Here is a 17655-nt window from a genome sequence, read left to right on the forward strand (position 1 = left end):
TCATTGTATTAACAGAGGGGGTGGAGCCACTCAGGGAGGTAATACACCAAAGATCCCTGTTGAAAACCAGATTTCTGCTAAATGAGTTGATGGACATCAATCTCTGCATGTGGTACATTCGGGACTTCTCTTCATCTCCAAATACAATTAAAGGGTAGCATTGACCCCACCCCAAGTCAAGCTAATTGCAAAGGGTTTCTGTCCAAGGATACTGGCTGGACCTGGCTGAGAAGTTAGCCTGTTCTGTCATGCTTGCCTCACGACTATCTGTGGGAACATCCATTGCCAGGAGGATAAGACAAAGCTGAGTTCTGCAACCAAGACACATGGGCCTGCAACAGTCCTGAAAGCAGAGTGTCCTGTCCTCTGAACAGAGGGGAAGGTGGGACAGACCTTCTGACCTCTACTCCATTACCTCCTGGACCACTGGATCTCAGTCAATGGACTCTTAAAAATCAAGATGTCAAGAGGGTTTAAATTCACCTTCCTCATTTGATCAGGATAGGCTATTTGAAATTCAACATCATAAAGACCATGGGGACCACTGCCATATGTAATTCAAAATAATATTTGCTTTAGATGACACAAAACTTCATGTGAGCTGAAATCAAGCTATTTTATTTGGTAACCTTCTGACATGTTATTAGAAGCAAACTTCTTTGCATTTTAATAGATTTTGCTTGTTATCATTTAGGAGGATGATTGTTTTTCTTGCTACATATATAGTCCTCAATTTGGGTATTCCATCTGCATGAAGATTTAAAAAGACCCCAGGAAAAATAGATATTTTTTTTCCTACTTTGAATGCTAACTGACCTAACCAGGTGCATCCATTTCAAAATGTAAACAACCTACCACAGCACAAAATGTAAATAACCTACAAAAGTAGAATTTCATACCATGTGCCATGGAAAATACCTTATTAATGAATGGGATGGCATTAGAAGAACTCAAATAATTGATAATGCAAGTTCAATCTATAAATATTTATGGTGAATACCATTATTATTTGATAAACTTATTAACTATCCTCTGATTTTACTGAGTCTGCTTTTAAATTTTAATTAGATGTAATAATCAAACAAATACAAAATGCTAGCATTCCAAGAAGAGTCGATGCATATAGTACTCATCCTTATAAATGGGATGTGCCATTCTGGATCCAAAATTTAACCTGCACACTTTCTTAGGACCTACTAGGTTACAAAGAGGTGTTTGTGGGTGATGGGGAAATAGCTCAGTGGTAGTGTACTTGTCTAGAAAGGCATAACAAAAAAGTATTTATTTATTTCCCAAAAATCTGTTAATATAATGCATGTGATAGCTACATTCATAGGATGCTTACGTGATTTTAACCAGACAAGTGATTAAACTTCCAAAAGCAAACTGCATATAAGTTGCAACCTCTAGTTGCTTCCTGGATCAGACTTTTAAAGGTAAAATTCTTCCTTGTTTTAAATTCAGCCTTCTTTTAACTGAGAAGCAATCTCCTCCATTCTTGGGGTTTAATAGGAGGCAGCGACTTTGGAATTCTCTCCCATTTCAAGGGCCCACACAACTGTGATTGCCATTTACAAGAGTCGTGCATAAGCCCGGATACAAAACAAACCCTATGGGGGAAAAAAAGGTCCACTGAATTCACCCAAAGTGCAAATTACCTCGAGATTGAGTTTCTCCTTTTTGTAAAACTAACAAGTGAATCTTATGAGTTAGGACAAAAACCCCACTGAAATAAGCCTCTGAGAGACATTTGTACTGGTGATGACAGCATTTTCATGGTAATTTGTTAATGTTCTTGCAAAGTGGGGGTAATTTACTCCAGTAAAATCCAGCTAATAGCCCCGAAGATTTGAGGCCTTCATCCAGAAGGACACAGCAGCCTTGGGCTGTCTGGTGCCTGAAGGCTCCATTACCACCCAGAGATCCCACACCACAAGGTGTGACTAGCTTTTCCTCTCTCAGCCCATCCATTCTCAACCCACCTCAAAGTCTTTGCCCTCGAAAGGCCCCGTTGAAGTTAGAGGAGCAGGGTGAGGCAGAAACCATGGTGTTAGTGGTAGTGAAACTGCAGAGCACTAACCTGCCAACTCCCTTCTTTTGGGCAAGCCATCAACAAATGTGTTTAAAAAAAAATTATACACACACACACACACACACAAATACCATTTGCTTCTTCTCACATAAAGGAAAACCTCAAAAGGGGACAAAATCACTAATACTTCTCTTTAGACACCTTAATTCAGTTTCTGCCAGTTTTTCTTAATACAAATTTTGACTACTTTATGCAAATTTATTGTGTATGAATACCTTTTAAGAAAATCTAGTTTTGCATTGCCTCTGTGTGTGTGTGTGTGTGTGTGTGTGTGTGTGTGTGTGTGTGTGGTTATACAATGTTTCTATATTTGGAAAATGCAGGTGACTTCCTTTGCTGGATAATTATAAATAGCACACCAGTGAAGATCCTTACAACACAGGAATCTTGACTTCCCCATCTTATCCTGTCTTCAAGGTAGATCTTCAGGTGGGATGAGTGGTACCAATGTATCTGATACATAAAATCAAGTCACATTGCTTTCCAGAAAAGCTGCCCCACTATGCTGAGCAGCAGGGTGAGGAGAGCCTTGTATTGATCGACACTGAGTTTTTAAATTGTGTTTGCATGAAACTCGAAGCTGCAGACGGAAAGTCACTTTGGTAGGCTGAGTACAGAATGGGTTACGAATAGCTTGGTGTGTTCCTAAAATTAGCCTCTCTAGCCCATTCCAAAAGCCACAAAATCAGTCACTGGAAATGTAAAGTGACTCAAAGAGGATGTAAGAGACTGAAGGTGAAGTAGTGATCTCTGCCCAGGCCACTCCTGAGTGAGGAACTTGGGACTAAAACCTGAGAATTCTTCCATCTCCCATGCCAGTGTTCCTACATAGAGATTTCTGATAAAGAAAACCTGCTTCACAATGTGGAAAGAATGGACAGGTGGAAGAGAATTTTAACTGAGTTGCTAAGCTTTTTTTCTTCACCGGTTTTATAAGGTCTTTTCGAGGCTGTTCTAGGCAAATGCTCCTGCCACCCAGTAGTTGTTTGTCCTCCCCAGTTGGCATGTCAACTTATCTCAGAATTAACCAAAGTATCCTCAGGAAGCTCAGCCTCATCAAGAAACTCTCTAAAAGGAAATACAGATGGCTGTGCACTGCCTGTCTGTACTCACTCCTAAGTTCCCTGCCTTGATGGTGACAAGGTGCAGGTGAAGGTCACATCTGAAGACTTCCCCTGATGTTGACCTTCACACCATAAACCTCTCTTTAATTTCTGCATCCCAGTCTCCTCTCCCTCAGACCCTACTGTCCTAGGAACATGACCACAAATCCTTCCCACCGGAAAGAGGTATCCTTCTCCCTTTCCCTGAATCTGGGTGGGCTTGTGACGGCTTTGATTCGTGATATATAGAAGTGATGCTCTGTGACACTTGGGCTGAGTGATTAAAGGCAAAGCAATTCCCTCCTTGTATATTGGGAACATTTATTCTTGGAGTCCTGAGCCACTATGTGACAGGTGCCACTACTTTGAGGACAACATACTTGAGGAAGTCCATGCCACGTGGAGAAGCAGTAGGTAGATGTACCGACTGACAGTTCCAGTTGAACCCAGCCTTCGGATCATCCCAGCACAGATGCCAGACATGAGTAAAGAAGTGTCCAGGTCCTTCAGGTCTTTAGCTATCTGATTCAGCCCCAGCCTTCATGCTCTTCCAGCTAATGCCCCAAACACAAAGTCACACCACACCCCATGTGTGCTGCCTAGACTCCTGACTCACACAGTTGGGGAGAACAGCCACGAGCCTGCTGACTTATACCACTGTGTTTAGGGGCGTTTGCCCAACAGCTGTAAGCAACTGGACAAGATTTTCTCTCACTGCACTGTGCTCTACCTCTTCTTTTCCTTGCTAAACTTGTGAGCTACCAGTGCCCCATCCCCATGCATTCTTTCAAAGGACTCTCAGAATTGGATTGGAGCATTCATAACAACATTTAACCGTATTTCAAAATTGTATTGAAGCAGAGACTTGGAAGTCACCTGTACCACAGGAGAAGACAAAGAAGCCTTAAAATGTCTGAAATGTTTTCTCTTTTTTATTTGTCATCCACCTCCTATCCCCATTTTGTTTTGTTTTGTTGCTGTTTTGTTTGTTTGGTTTTTTTTTTTGTTTGTTTGTTTGGTTTGGTTTTTTTTGGTACTGAGGCATTGAACCCATGGGCACTTAACCACTGAGCCACATCCCCAGCCTTTTTTTATTTTTTATTTTGAGACAGGGTCTCATTAGTTTTCTTAGGGCCTCCCTAAGTTGATAAGGCTGGTCTTGAACTTGCCATCCTCCTGTCTCAGCCTTCCAAGTCCCTGGGATTATAGGTGTGTGCTGAGGGCCATTGCCAAGTAGGAATGACGCATCGAAATTTCCTTGCTAGCGTACCCCATGTTAAATGGATTTCGCTGTTGACATTGCATGTAAGGTGACCTTGCTCAAGGAAGGCGGATCCGGGTTTAGAGCTGATCAGGTTTGAGGAAGTATCCCAGTCCTTGGGTTTAGGGCGTTCCCGGTTTAAGACAATAGGGGTTTTAGGGAAGTTGGAGGTTGAAGATTATTGCTGCCGGGATTAGGGTGTTCCTGCTGCTTGTTCCCGTTGAGTTCTCATGAGATTCAAAGGAGATTGGAAAAAAGCCTCGTGGAGTAGGTGAATTGGGCGGCAGCAGAACTGGGATTTCTGGAGAACGTGTGTGGAGGCCGGTATGAGTTCGGGAATAAAGAATTGCTGTTTGAATCTACAAAGCTGTGTGGTGGCTCGTGATTCTGTGCCCAGCCAAGACATTGGCAGGTGTGTGCCACCATGCCTGGCCCTATCCCAATTTTTGATGCCTATCCACATCTCTGATGTCAAGAATTTCCAGAAATGTCCCATTCTCTACCTAAACAGAGATCTGCTTCTTTTAAAACAAAATAATCTGCCATTTACTGTTTGTAAATAACTATTATAACCAGAAATGCAAAATCACACAGTACTCTAAAGAAACCGATTATCCAGAAAGGTAGCTCTGGCTGTAATTGAAGCCAACAACTTTTGATTGATTAGATCTTACCCCAAGAGGATTTCTTTCTTCATTATTTATGTATTTCATTCATTTCAATTCAGAACAGAGCAATGTTGAACCAAATGTAGGCTAGCAAAGCCAGAGTTGACAAAAGTCAACTAGAATGCTGAAGGATTGAGCTCCGCCCTCAAGAATCCAGAGGAGAGATGGTGAGATAGGATCATTTTGAAACTTCATAAATTCTAAACATCAAATACTGGGAGTTAGCAGTGAATAAGTGAAGGTTTAGAGACCCTCCACACAAACTTTCCTAAAGTGAGGCTTCTCTCCTGGTGGACCTCCGTCCAAAGATTCTCTGCCGAATACAGTAAATGTGAACTGTTGTGTGGCCTCTCTATTTGTGTGTGTGTGTGTGTTTTAGCAAGCACCCTGGAATAGCCATTGCTTCCTCGTCATGTAGATTCAGAAAAAGCCATCTTCCATTGAGAAGACAATTGTTTTCTATAGAGACGAGAAACAAATACCCATGACCCAGGTCACCTCGTCCCAGCAGGCTTTTGCTGCGGCTTTCTCTAAGCAAACACAACAAAGTCCGGAGTAGTCAATCCCGCTGCCCCACACTGGGCCCCTGCGGTTGTTGCTATTTACCCTTCCTATTAATCTGTCAGTGTTCTAGTCAAACATGCAAAGCAATATGGTGGGTGCATAGTTTGATTGGTCATTGCTAAGTAACTTGGGCCCAAGATGAAGAAATGGAACCTCCAACCAACAAGAGGGGAGGCCCAATTTGATTGTTAGAAAACGTCCAACAATACCCGCGCATGACAATTTTTCAGGGTGGCTGTGATTTAGCATCTCCCTCAACAGAAAGAGTAGTCCCAATAAATGACATCCAGTTCCAGAATCTAAATTCAGGTCATGTCGCTGTTCCTTTCTTTGTAGGGTAGAACTGTCTGGGCATATTGTAGAGGAAGGTGCTTGTTAGAAAATGCCATCATCCTGTAGTGACCAGACTATTAAAAGATTTTAGTTTGGTACATAGGTGAGCCCTTAGCTGACAACTGAAGTACTCTTTGAAAAGAAAAATGGTTCCAAGTCCTTGGTTCAACACTCTGTGGATGCTAAAATATATAACTACAGAGGTTCCAAGTAGTCCAAGTGTTCAGACATTTTGAACAAAGGGAATAACATATTTCCTCACTCCCCTTTCCTCCTCTTCTGCGAACCCAGATGAGGCCTCAGAATCCTTCTGAACACAGGCAGCCACTTGTATTTCTCTAGAAGTGGTACAAAGTCTCCCCACCGTCTCCAGAAAGCAAGAGAACTGCTGGCTCCCAGACCCCAGCCCAGAAACACCTGGGTTAGTTTCTGACCTACGGAATCACAGGATGACAATCAGAAATAGAGCAAACCTACTCACCTAAACAAAAAGTAAAATGTAAAATGTAGTATCTCTTATATGCTACCTGCTTCCTGTTTGCAGGGAATCTGATTTTCAGTCAGCAAGAATGCCTGTCCCATTGCTCCATAATAATTCCCTCTAGACATCATCTTGCAAGTTCAACTCCCTATAAACAACAGGTGGAGAAAGAGCCAGTTTTCAAGGACGCCACAAAGAGGAAATGGCCATGTTTGACTCATCCTAGCCATGAACAGTTTCTTTCTTTCCAGTGACTTTCAATGACACTTTTCTACCTGAATGACTATTTTGACTATTAAAAGACATAATGCTAGGTACTGTTGGGTATTTGTTTGGTTTGAGTTTTTTTGTTTTGTTTTGTTTTGGATTTTTTTGTTGTTATTACAAATGGTATCTTCTATCTGTCTGGTCCCAGGGAAGCTTAACCACTGAGCCACATCCCCAGCCCTTTTTATTTATTTGTTTGCTTGTTTAATTTTTATTTATTTATTTATTTATTTAGAGAAAGGGTCTCACTTAGCTGCTTAGGGCCTCACTAAATTGCTGCAACGGATTTTGAACTCATGATCCTCCTGCCTCAGCCTCTGGAGTCACTGGGATTACAGGAGTGTGCCACCAAGCCAGGCTCACATGGTATGTTTTAAATTATGTTTTTTTCTAATCATTTCCAGTGTATAGAAATGCAATTTAATTTTATGCATTGTTTTGAAACAGCAAGCCAGATAGACTCCCATTAATTCTGGAAAATGTCTGTAGATTACTTGGGGGTTTTGATGTAAATGACTGTATCACCTGCTAATAGTGATAGCTTTGTTTCTTCCTGTAGAATTTCTGTGCTTTAAACTTTTTGGTCTTATTGAACTAATTTACATCTCTAAAACCGTGGAAGAGCTGCAGTGGTAATGGGAATCTGTTTTTCTCAAAAACACATTTACTGTGAAGCAAATATAATTTAAGTCCTCACTTGCACAAGCCTCTGAATTCTGAGAATTCAGAGTCTTTTAGGAACATAGGAGAAGACTAATGAAATTGAGGAGTATTTCTGATAAGTATTTCTGACTTTAAAAGCTGTCAGAATGAGATGACCTAAAACATTCAATCTCTAATATGTTTTGTCAGTTTTGTTCTCTTACATATTTTGATATACAATTTTGTATGTAGTTCTGAGGCTTGAGTTTTAGATATTTCAAAAGGATGTTAAAACAGAAAAGTGATTAAGAGGTGTTGAAGGGTTGGGGGAAAAGTGTGGAATTGCAAAGATAAGAAGAGATAATAGTGACAGATCAATAAATACTAACTTCCATAGCACGGAACCCCCAAGGTAGGATAAGTGCCAATCTTTTCCTAAGTTGGATACACTTGATTGCTCCTTATGGTAACAGGAATTCACACATTTCCCATCAAATGTGATGTTTGCTGTATTTTTATTGTTTTATTCTCCAGTAGATGCCTTTATCAAGTTTTGCAAGCTCCCTTCTATTCCTAATTTACAAAACTTCTTGGGTTTGTTTTTAAATTAGGAACAGATGGTGAATTCTATTAAATGTCTTCTCTGCATTTTTTCTTATCTTTTTATGTTTTTATTTTTTTTCTCTTTCCACATTTTTATTGGTGCCTTATAGTAGTACATAATGATGAGATTTATTGTTATGCATTTGTTCATGCACGAAATATAATAATGCGATTTAGCCAGTATCACTCCCCAGCACTTCTCCTCCCCTCCCAATCCTGGTCCCTTTCTTCTACTGATCTTTTCTCTGCATCTTTTAAGAATGATCATATTTTTCCTTTTAATCTGTTTAAAGCAGTGTTATATTAAAATTTTTTCTAACATTAAAATGTTTTCTAACATTAAACCAACCAGGCAGTCATAGGATGAGGTACAACTTATCCGGGATATATTTTCTTTTTTAGTATGGAGTTGGATTTTTTTTTTGTTAGTATTTTGCTTAGTGTTTTATTTTTCCCCCCAATGGTCATAAGCAAAATTGGCTTCCCCCTCCCCCATAAAGTTCTAACTTTATTATGATACAAAGATTATGCTAGCTCTATGAAAGGACTTGGGGTGCTCTCTTTTCTAATAACTAATAGACATTTTGTGCAGGATTGGATTTCTCATCTTTATGTACTTGAATAACTAGCTATATTGGTAAGACTACCTTATTCTGATGTTTTCTTTGTGGGAAAAAAATTAAAACTATTGACTGAATTTATTTGATAGTTATAGAGCTATTTATGTTTTTCTGTTTCTTTTGAGTAAGTTTTGAAACTATTTTTCAAGGAAATTATTATTTTCTATATTTCCAAATAAATCAACATTAAAGTATATATAATACCCACCTGTGCTCAGTATAGTAGATTCTGGTCTAGTATGTCCCCATTTTAATCCTTATATCGCAATTTTTTTTTTTGTAAATTTTGCCAGAGACTTCTCAATTCTATCAGTTTTTAACCAAGAACCAACTTTAACCTTTGTTGATGTTTTTGTGTATTTTCTAATTTGTTAACTTTTATTGTTATGTACTCTTTTTTAAAAAGTTATTCTCTTTCTCATAGATTTTGGGAATGTACTCTGTTGTTCTTGTGTTCTTAACCCACTGATATTTAGTCTTCTGTCCTGGTACATTTAAAATAACTTGTTACCTTCTAACAGTACTTTTCCTGCTCCCACATCTTTTGAAACATAATGATTTTATTTTCACTCATTTCTAATACCTCTCAATTTGCATTATGAATTCTTAGCCTATAAGACCTTTAGAGTCCCTTTTGGTATCAATTTCTACATTAGTTGCATTTTTGCACTAAAATAAGATCTTCTTGATAGCAATTCTCAGAAATTTATTGAGAACACTTTTGTAATCTCCAGGTAATTGATTTTTATACATATTTCAAATTTTCTTTGAATCAATATTATCCAATTATTAGATGTAATTTGTAGCTGTACTTTGGATCAAGTCTATTAGTTATCTTATTCAAATCATCTATATCTCTGATTTTTATCTGCTTAATCTATTAATTATTGAGATATATTAAAATTTATCACTAACATATTGATTCTATTTTTTCTGTAATTCTGCCAATTTTGTTTTTATTCATTTTGAAGGTTTATAATAAGTTGCTTGAAAGCTTAGAGTCATTATAATAAAAAATCTTTTATTACATATAGTCCCTTCTTTATCTCTATTTCTTCTTCCTTATAATGTTTGATGTTGACATGTGGCAACTATACCAGCTTTTCTTTGATTTGCTAGCCTAGTAAAACCCATGCTATAATGTCATGCATGAGTCCAAACATTTAATGACATAAAACATGGATTATGTGATTATAAGGGTAAAGAAAATATTTTTAATTAAGTCTCTTCTAGCAACAAATAAATCCCAAAAGTAAATATGGAAAAAACCTACATTCTCTACAAGGAACAACTGAAGGAATGTATACTATACTGGAAAGATCTCAAATGATCAAGAGGCTGTCACCACCCATGAATACTTGTTTCTCTACAGAAGAGAAATCAACTCTGCCCCTGCTCAAGAATAGAGGGGGGAAATCCTATTAAATACTAAACATAACATACAACTACTACTTCTTATAAAATTTGTATGAAGTAGATAGGCCAGGTGCCATGCACATACCAGCAGCTCGGGAGGACAAGGCAGGGGGATTCAAGTTCAAAGCCAGCCTCAGCAATTCCTGTCTCAAAATAAAATATAAAGAGAAAAGGGCTGGGGATGTGCTCTATGGGTTCAATACCTGATACCAAAAAGAAGAAGGGAAAAAAAAAAGAGGAAAGGCATTATTTCTGAATTTTCTTTAGCACTGGTTGCATTTTTGTAGGGCACATTTTCCTGGAAATTGACTATTTTCCCCATCCTGGAACTTTTAGCATTTCCACATTTCTCAGTACTTATTAGTGAACAATGTTATTGGAATTGCTGATCTTTGTCTTCTTTTCTTTACAACTAGCTATAACACTTATTTCTGTTTCATGTCGTAATTGCTTAGAATTTTTAGAACAATCTAAGTAATAGTGATATGGTAGGCATCCTTGTCTGATTCGTAATTTTAATTTAAAAGTCTTCTATAGTGTATTTTGTTAAATATAATAATGGTCCTTACATGAAAATACTTTATCATATAAAATAAATATCTATCTCTATCTACTTCATACAAATTTTATAAGTAGTAGTAGTTGTATGTTATGTTTAGTATTTAATAGGATTTTCATATAATTTTCTTGTTTATCCTACTATTGTGATATATTCCTAGAATTCCCAACATTAAACTATACTGAAATGATATCAACTGAATGATAGTATAATTTATCTTTTGTACACTTATGAACTCCATGTTTTGTGGGGTTTTTAGAACATTAGTACATACACTTAGGATAACATAATTTGTTAGTTTTATTTTACTACATTTGCATAGTTTGAATATCACATGAATTAGGAAAATTTCACCAGTTTTTGGTTTGGGTTTCAATTTGCATTTTTGTTGGTTTTATTTTTGTTTTTTGTCTTGTTGGGGGAATGATTAATTGATTTACTTTTTGTCCTGCAACAATTTCTATAATGTGCAACTCCATTTCTTTAAAATGTTGAAAGAACTCACTTGTAAAACTATCTGGGCTCAGAGCCTTTTTTTGAAATTAATTTTTTGAAAACATTGTTTTCTTCTTTGTTATTGTTATTGTTCTAATCAGATCTTCCAGGGAGAGCAATTAATTTTCTCTGCAAGGAGAACAATTAACTAACTCTTCCTTAATTTTAATTATTTTTGCCCCCAAATATGATAATTTTGTTGAAGTTTTTAACTATATTATATCCAAATTCTGCATAGTAATTTCTTGTAAACTCTTTATGTATATTATTAAAGCAAATAATAATCCTCCATTCTATTTCCTTGGAATTATAGGTATATCACCTTCTGTTCTACTTCCTAGAGAAAATATTGAAACAAATATGTACTCCCTCCCTCAAGAGGCAATTGATACTGTTTTTCAATTGTCCAATTTACCAGGACCTTTATTGAAAAAGTAATAGAGCTCTATATTTTATTCTCTCTTGTTATCTTGCTGCCTCTTTGTCTCCCTGAGCTTTTGATTTCTACATGGCTAGCAGATTTTGTAGACCTTAGTAAACAGATATGCCAGGTCACTATTCTACTTCCCCCAACTCCTCTACGGTGACTTGTGAGTCTTTACAGTCAATTAGATCAGAGACATTGAGAAACCCATTCCACTTAAAACTTCAATTCATCTTTACCAGAGAGCCCTTTACCCTCCCTTAATAAAGTGGATAAGTAGATTCAGAATAAGTCTTTATTCTACAAGTCAGGACTCTGACAAGAAAGGAGGAATTTACTAACTTTCCAAACATAACTCAATTATGATATGACTTCTTCTTAATTATGAGACTCCTTCTCATTCTGAATTTTATTTTTTTGTTGTTGTTATTGTTATTTCTTAAACAGACTTTCTAGCAATTTGCATGCTGTTGCTTCACAGTCCGAAAGAGGAGATTCTATCTGACTCAAAAGCAGTTAAATACCTCAACTGCAAGACACTGACAGCCACCCTGAGGTCTAGTCCCAGACACAGCTGCTTCTCATAAACTTGCCTCTCTCTTCCAGCTGCCCTTATTGCTCACAAAGAATGTCCTCCGCCTCTACCATACTGTTCCATGTCATCTATTCATCATGGTCCTTAATGGTTCTTTTCCCAAATCATGACTTGCAGGTTATCCTCTGCTGCCAACTGCCAGGTTGATTCAATATTTCCAGTTCAGACTCAGAAAGAAGGAAATCCTATGAGCCCAGCTCATCCCTTTATGCCACACCACATCACAGGTCTTGAGAAGCCCAGGGAAAGACGAGGGCCTAGAGTCAGAGAACTGTCTGTCTTTAGGCTCACTGTTTCCATTTGACCCTCTCAACAGTAGTTCAAAGTTAGCATGCCAAAATGAAATTCTTGATTTGCACGCCCGTGTCAGTTCTCATCCACCTTTTCCATAATGTGCACCATCACCCGCCAAGTTGTTCAGTCCTGTTGGTGGTCCTTGGTTCCTTCCTTCCTCTCCTCACCCGACTTGTGCATTCTCATTCTTCAAGTCTCATCAGTTCTTTATCTCCAGTAGATCCAAAATTCATCTGTTCCCTTCATTTCCATTAATACCACCTCAGTCCAGGATACCATTATTTCTTGCTGGATTACTACAGTGGATTTCTAATTGCTTCTTAATTGGTCATTGCACTTCTATCATTCAATCCATATTTACTGTGGTTTGTGGGTATCCTCTAAAAAACACCTGTTGAAAACAGTCCAGTGCAACAGCATTAAGAGGTGGAAACTCTAAATATGATAAGGCCACAAGGGCTCTAACTTTCATGAGTGGGTTAATGCTGATCATACAAGGGCTTGAGGCTGCCAGTTCTGTCTCTTGTTCATTTTAACCTTCCCTTGCCCTTCTGCCTTCTACCATGAGATAAGCCCTCATCAGCTGCTAGCATCATACTTTCAGACTTACCAGCCTCCAGAACCATGAGCCCAACAAATTTCCATTCATTATAAATAGCAGTCTGTACTATTGTGTTCCAACAGCACAGAACAGACTAACACAATATTCCACACAGCAGCAGTAATGATCTTAAAATAGAACTTCAGTCACGTCACTCAAAATCCTTCCCTATCTTGTCCTAGAATAAAACCCAGTCCTATTCTATGGCTCAACAAGTATCCATGATCTGCTCCACCCGACCTCTCCACCCTAATCTCAAAGTATTCTTCCCACTCTGATGACATTCCAGCCACACAAACTTTCTTAGTGACTTGGGACCCTTGAAACTCTGCTGCCTCTTAGCCTCTGCACACACTTCTGCTGAAATGTGGGGAGGACAGGCAAGCAGGTTCCAGTTAAAATGGAGATTTCCTTGGTTACCCTAATCAAAGGGAGTCTCCCAACCTAAAATTCTTTATGTTTTCACCTTGAGTTTTCATGTTTGGCTATTGCCCTCAACTATTTGGGAGAGAATAATCACAAAAGAGAAATAGCAGAAGTCAAAGAGGAAAATGGAAGAAAAGCTTCAAAGGATCATAAAAAGGCAAAATAAATTGAGAAAATAAATATGAGATCATAACATTCTAGGAGAAAGGAAAGTTCATAAAAGTTTAAAGCAAATGCTGTACAACCCTAAAGTGAACATTCCAACTACTTATTTCAAAGTCTTAAGTAATGATTTCTAACATGTCTACCTTAGAGGTTTTTCTATAAGTCGACTTTCTTTGAATACTGGTCACTACAATAATCACTAGTTTAAGAACTTATCAAAATGAAGGCTCAAAAATGAATAAGCAGCATTTGAGAAAGTCATTATGAGCCCTTAGAAGAATCTAATACTTCTTTTCTTATTGTAAATTTGCACAGCAAGGATCTAAAACAAGTTTTAAAATAAAACAAGCCTCTCTTACAGCCTTGGGTACATGAGGCATCTTTTCCCCATAATAGCCTGGCCCTCTTGCCTGCTTTTGTCCTCTGAAACGCCTCTTTGTAAATCACAGGTGTTTGCGGGCAAAAAGCCCATCAGACGGGAGTTGATTGTGAAGAGTTCTTTCTTCACCACTTGTTCTAAACCTGTTCAGAAAGTGCTCCATGCCTTACACCAAATCTCCATAAAAATCAAGAAACAAGAAGTTTTCTGTATGCCTGCCCAACAGCCACACTATGACATTAGTTTCGACAGCTCTGTGACCCTGTATTGTCCCAACTTTATTCAGTAGAGTCTCTTTTTCTCTTTCTTTCTCCATTGCTTTTTTATTTAAGCCTTTATTGGCATTTGGCATTTTTTATCTACTGTAAAATAAAAAGGAGGAGGATGGGGTTTGTTTTTGCTTTTTTTAAAAGCACTCTATGTGGCAGCTAGAAAAAGCTATCTGCAGTTACTGTAGTAATGGTTTCAAAAAACACCTGCAAATCAAAGAAAGACACCATGGCAGTATCTTCAGATTTTTTTTCCCCTTCCCTTAAAGTTCCTTCTTGGCCATTATAAAGTAAGCCTGGCAATGAATTTATGTGACAGCTATGAAGTTAGTATTAAAATTGTGAATAGTGCCTAGCAGTTTTCATGCCCTTACTATAAGATCGCCTCAATTTGCCACACAGCAGTGAATAGGGTAAAGGGGGCGGGAGGGTGTCAAATGAATGGGAGGAGGAGGCTATGTGAATGGGAGGGTTTCCCGAGAGGGGGCAGCACAGCAGTTACTGGGGAAGAGTGATTTATTTTTGAACTTCCAGAAAGGAAAGCGAAGAGAAGCTGCCTAAAAGACCCTGAAGCATGGGGGGGGGGGGCGGGGAGGGGGGAGGAATGAGATAAATAACTTGTCTCTACACATTTAGTAATGTCAACGTCAGCCCTAGAAGTGGGGACCGGTGTTGGGGGCAGTGGCAAATCCATTCCTCTGGTCTTCCGAGATTGAATATTAAATGCCAGCAGGGAGCAGATGTGGGCAGGGGCCGCAGAATGGGAATGAGGGGCCAGGAAGGAGGGGTTAAGCGTTTATCTCAATGGAAATTAACGACTTGGGGAGAGTTGGGAGAGAGCTGGGGCGGGCTGGGAGGGAGCTGCGGGGGAGCAGGCGGGTGAACAGAGTGCCCCTCGACATACTTGCAGAGAGGAACTCTCCCAGTGCGGGGATTTGAGCGGGGCTTTGGGGGGAAGGAGGTGTGCGCCCGCAAAGCGCAGAGCGGGGCGTGCCCTCGGCGCCCCGCGCCCCGCCCCCGCCCCGTATTAGCATGCGGGCTGCGGAGGGGCCGCCGGGCGGGAGGCGGCAGTGGGATCGCCGGGCAGGGCGCATTGTGGGCCGCGCTCGCCTCCGCGGGGGACCATCTGCTCGCTGTCAATGCATCACCTGCTCGTCTGGGCCGTCGCCGGAGCAACGGGGGGCGGAGGATTAAGGAGCGTGTGCGTCTCGGTCCCGGCCGAGGCGGCGGGGGCGGGGCGCTCCTCCGCCGCCCCCAGCCCCCGGACTAGTCCGCGGGGTGGAGGGGGCCGGCGACCACCGGGGCGGGCTCTGCAGCTCGCCGCCTCCAGCTCGACCTTCGCAAAGGCCCCGAGCCGCCTCCATTCTCAGAGGTGGCTGGAGTCCCCAGGAGGAGCCCAGAGCACAGGGACTGGCTCTGACCTACCCACTTAGAGGGCGAGCCCGGCCACCCGCGCGTCTACCTGTAACTGCATGGGCCCTGTCCAGTGCGCGCCTCCCGCAGCCTCCTCCACCGGTGCTGGCGGATCCCTGGGGACGCGGTGAGGCTGGATTCTGAGATTCCCGTAGTCGCCCGGCAACCACAATGGGGTTAGCATCACGGTAGACCCTCCCCCGCTCCAGCCACCAAAGTTGTGGATAACTTCCACACAAACCTCTCCTGACATTCTGGTCTGCTACCCAGCGCCAAGCCCTGGGGAAGCCGTCAACGTAATAGGAGTGACAAACACCTGCTCCAAGGCGACTCTAAGGCGCGGGGGTGGGGTCCCGATGTTTTATCAGACAGGCTGATTTTCCGCGGAGGAGGGGGCTCTGGGGATAGAAATCCTGACATTTCCATTCCACCTACTCCTCCCTGCACCCTAAATCTGATGCAGCCAACAGCAGAGGGCAGAGCTAGGCTGCAGACCAGAACGTCGTCCACTTGGGGACACTTTTGAGCCAAAGTCCTGCTCTCTGCTTAGAAACTTCTGGAAAATTCTGTCCTCCTCACTTCTCCACCCCTACCGGCAACTAGGCAAGGACTCTAGCTGCACCCAGGAGAGTGTTTCCCATCTGAGGATTCCATGCAACCAAACAAAGAAGGGCCAGTTGACGCCCCCTCAGACAGACAGACAGACACACACACACACACATACACACACACACACACCTAAACCTCCAAGTCTTAGTAACAGGACCAGAAGAAAGTGAACATCCTTGGAGCATCCACACTTGAGCCTAGACTGAACCACATCTAAAGTATTTCCAGCCAAATAAAAATCCAGGCTTGTTTTTAAAAACCTCCCAGCAAAGACAGGCTCAAGTCTTTCTTGTTAGATCTCATTTCAGGGTCTTGTCACTCTTGAAGAACCAACAGTCTTTAATTTAGTAGTTTCCTGCAGTTCTACTTAAAAATAAATAAATAAATAAATAAATAAATAAATAAATACACGAAAGAAAGAAAAAAAATTGATCTCTTCAATTAAAGTTTTTTATTGAAGAAATGTTATATTGTCTATTAACCTCAAATTTTCTCTTGTGCTTTATTCCAGTCATTTTTACTTTGTTCTTTAACAAAAGCCTCTATTTAAAGCTGCACCAAAATACAAGTTTGCGATATTGACCCATGTTCATCTTCTCCAACTAAAATCTCATGATCGTCAAGAAAACGCCCATCCTTGTATAGTTTCTAGATATGAACACCATGAATCAGATTAATTTCATGATTACAGACAAGTTTTTTTAAATTTGCTGTTGCAGTTCAGCGAATGACAGTCCCACTAGTGTCACTTTCTTACTATCATTAATATGCAAGAGAAAAAAGTCAACTTTGACATAATACATGAACGTGTTTGTATGTAAAAACCTGCTCAAAAGGTAAAGGAAATTCCTAATACCCAAAACTACTTTTATTTTTTTTACCAGTGTAATGTCTTTATTTGCATTAATTAATGACGGCAGAATGCATTTTATTGCATTGTACACAAATGGAGCACAATTTTTCATTTCTCTTGTACATAATGTAGAGTTGCACCATATGTGCAGTCCTACATGTACCTAGGGTAATGATGTCCATCTCATTCCAACATCTTTCCTTCTCCCATTTCCCCCTTCCCCTTTGCCCAATCAAAGTTCCTCCATTCTCCCCGCCCCCATTATGGATCGTCAGAAAGAACATTTGACCTTTGATATTTTGGGATTGGCTTACTTCACTTAACATGATATTCTCCAAGTCCATCCATTTACCTGCAAATGCCATAATTTTATTCTCTTTTAATGCTGAATTATATTCCATTGTATATACTACAGTTTCTCCATCCATTCATCTATTGAAGGGCATCTAGTTTGGTTCCACAGTTTAGCTATTGTGAACTGGGCTGCTATGAACATTGATGTGGCTGCATCACTATAGTATGC

The 17655-nt window shown here is 40.1% G+C and overlaps 1 protein-coding gene across 1 annotated transcript in view; it reads right to left on the minus strand.

The window, feature by feature from the left end:
- Nucleotides 1-16435, minus strand: part of LOC308658298 (uncharacterized protein C12orf42) — a gene marked incomplete at its 3' end in the record, with an annotated part of 165768 nt that extends 149333 nt beyond the window's left edge. The window contains 1 exon segment of the mRNA XM_081310859.1: nt 15720-16435. Within this exon segment, the coding sequence (XP_081166985.1) occupies nt 15720-15923 (204 nt within the window). The 5' untranslated portion in view covers nt 15924-16435.
- Nucleotides 16436-17655: the final 1220 nt, after the last annotated feature.

The sequence above is a fragment of the Spermophilus citellus genome (genome assembly GCF_964194105.1).
Source record: "Spermophilus citellus genome assembly, chromosome: 10".
NCBI lineage: Eukaryota > Metazoa > Chordata > Mammalia > Rodentia > Sciuridae > Spermophilus > Spermophilus citellus.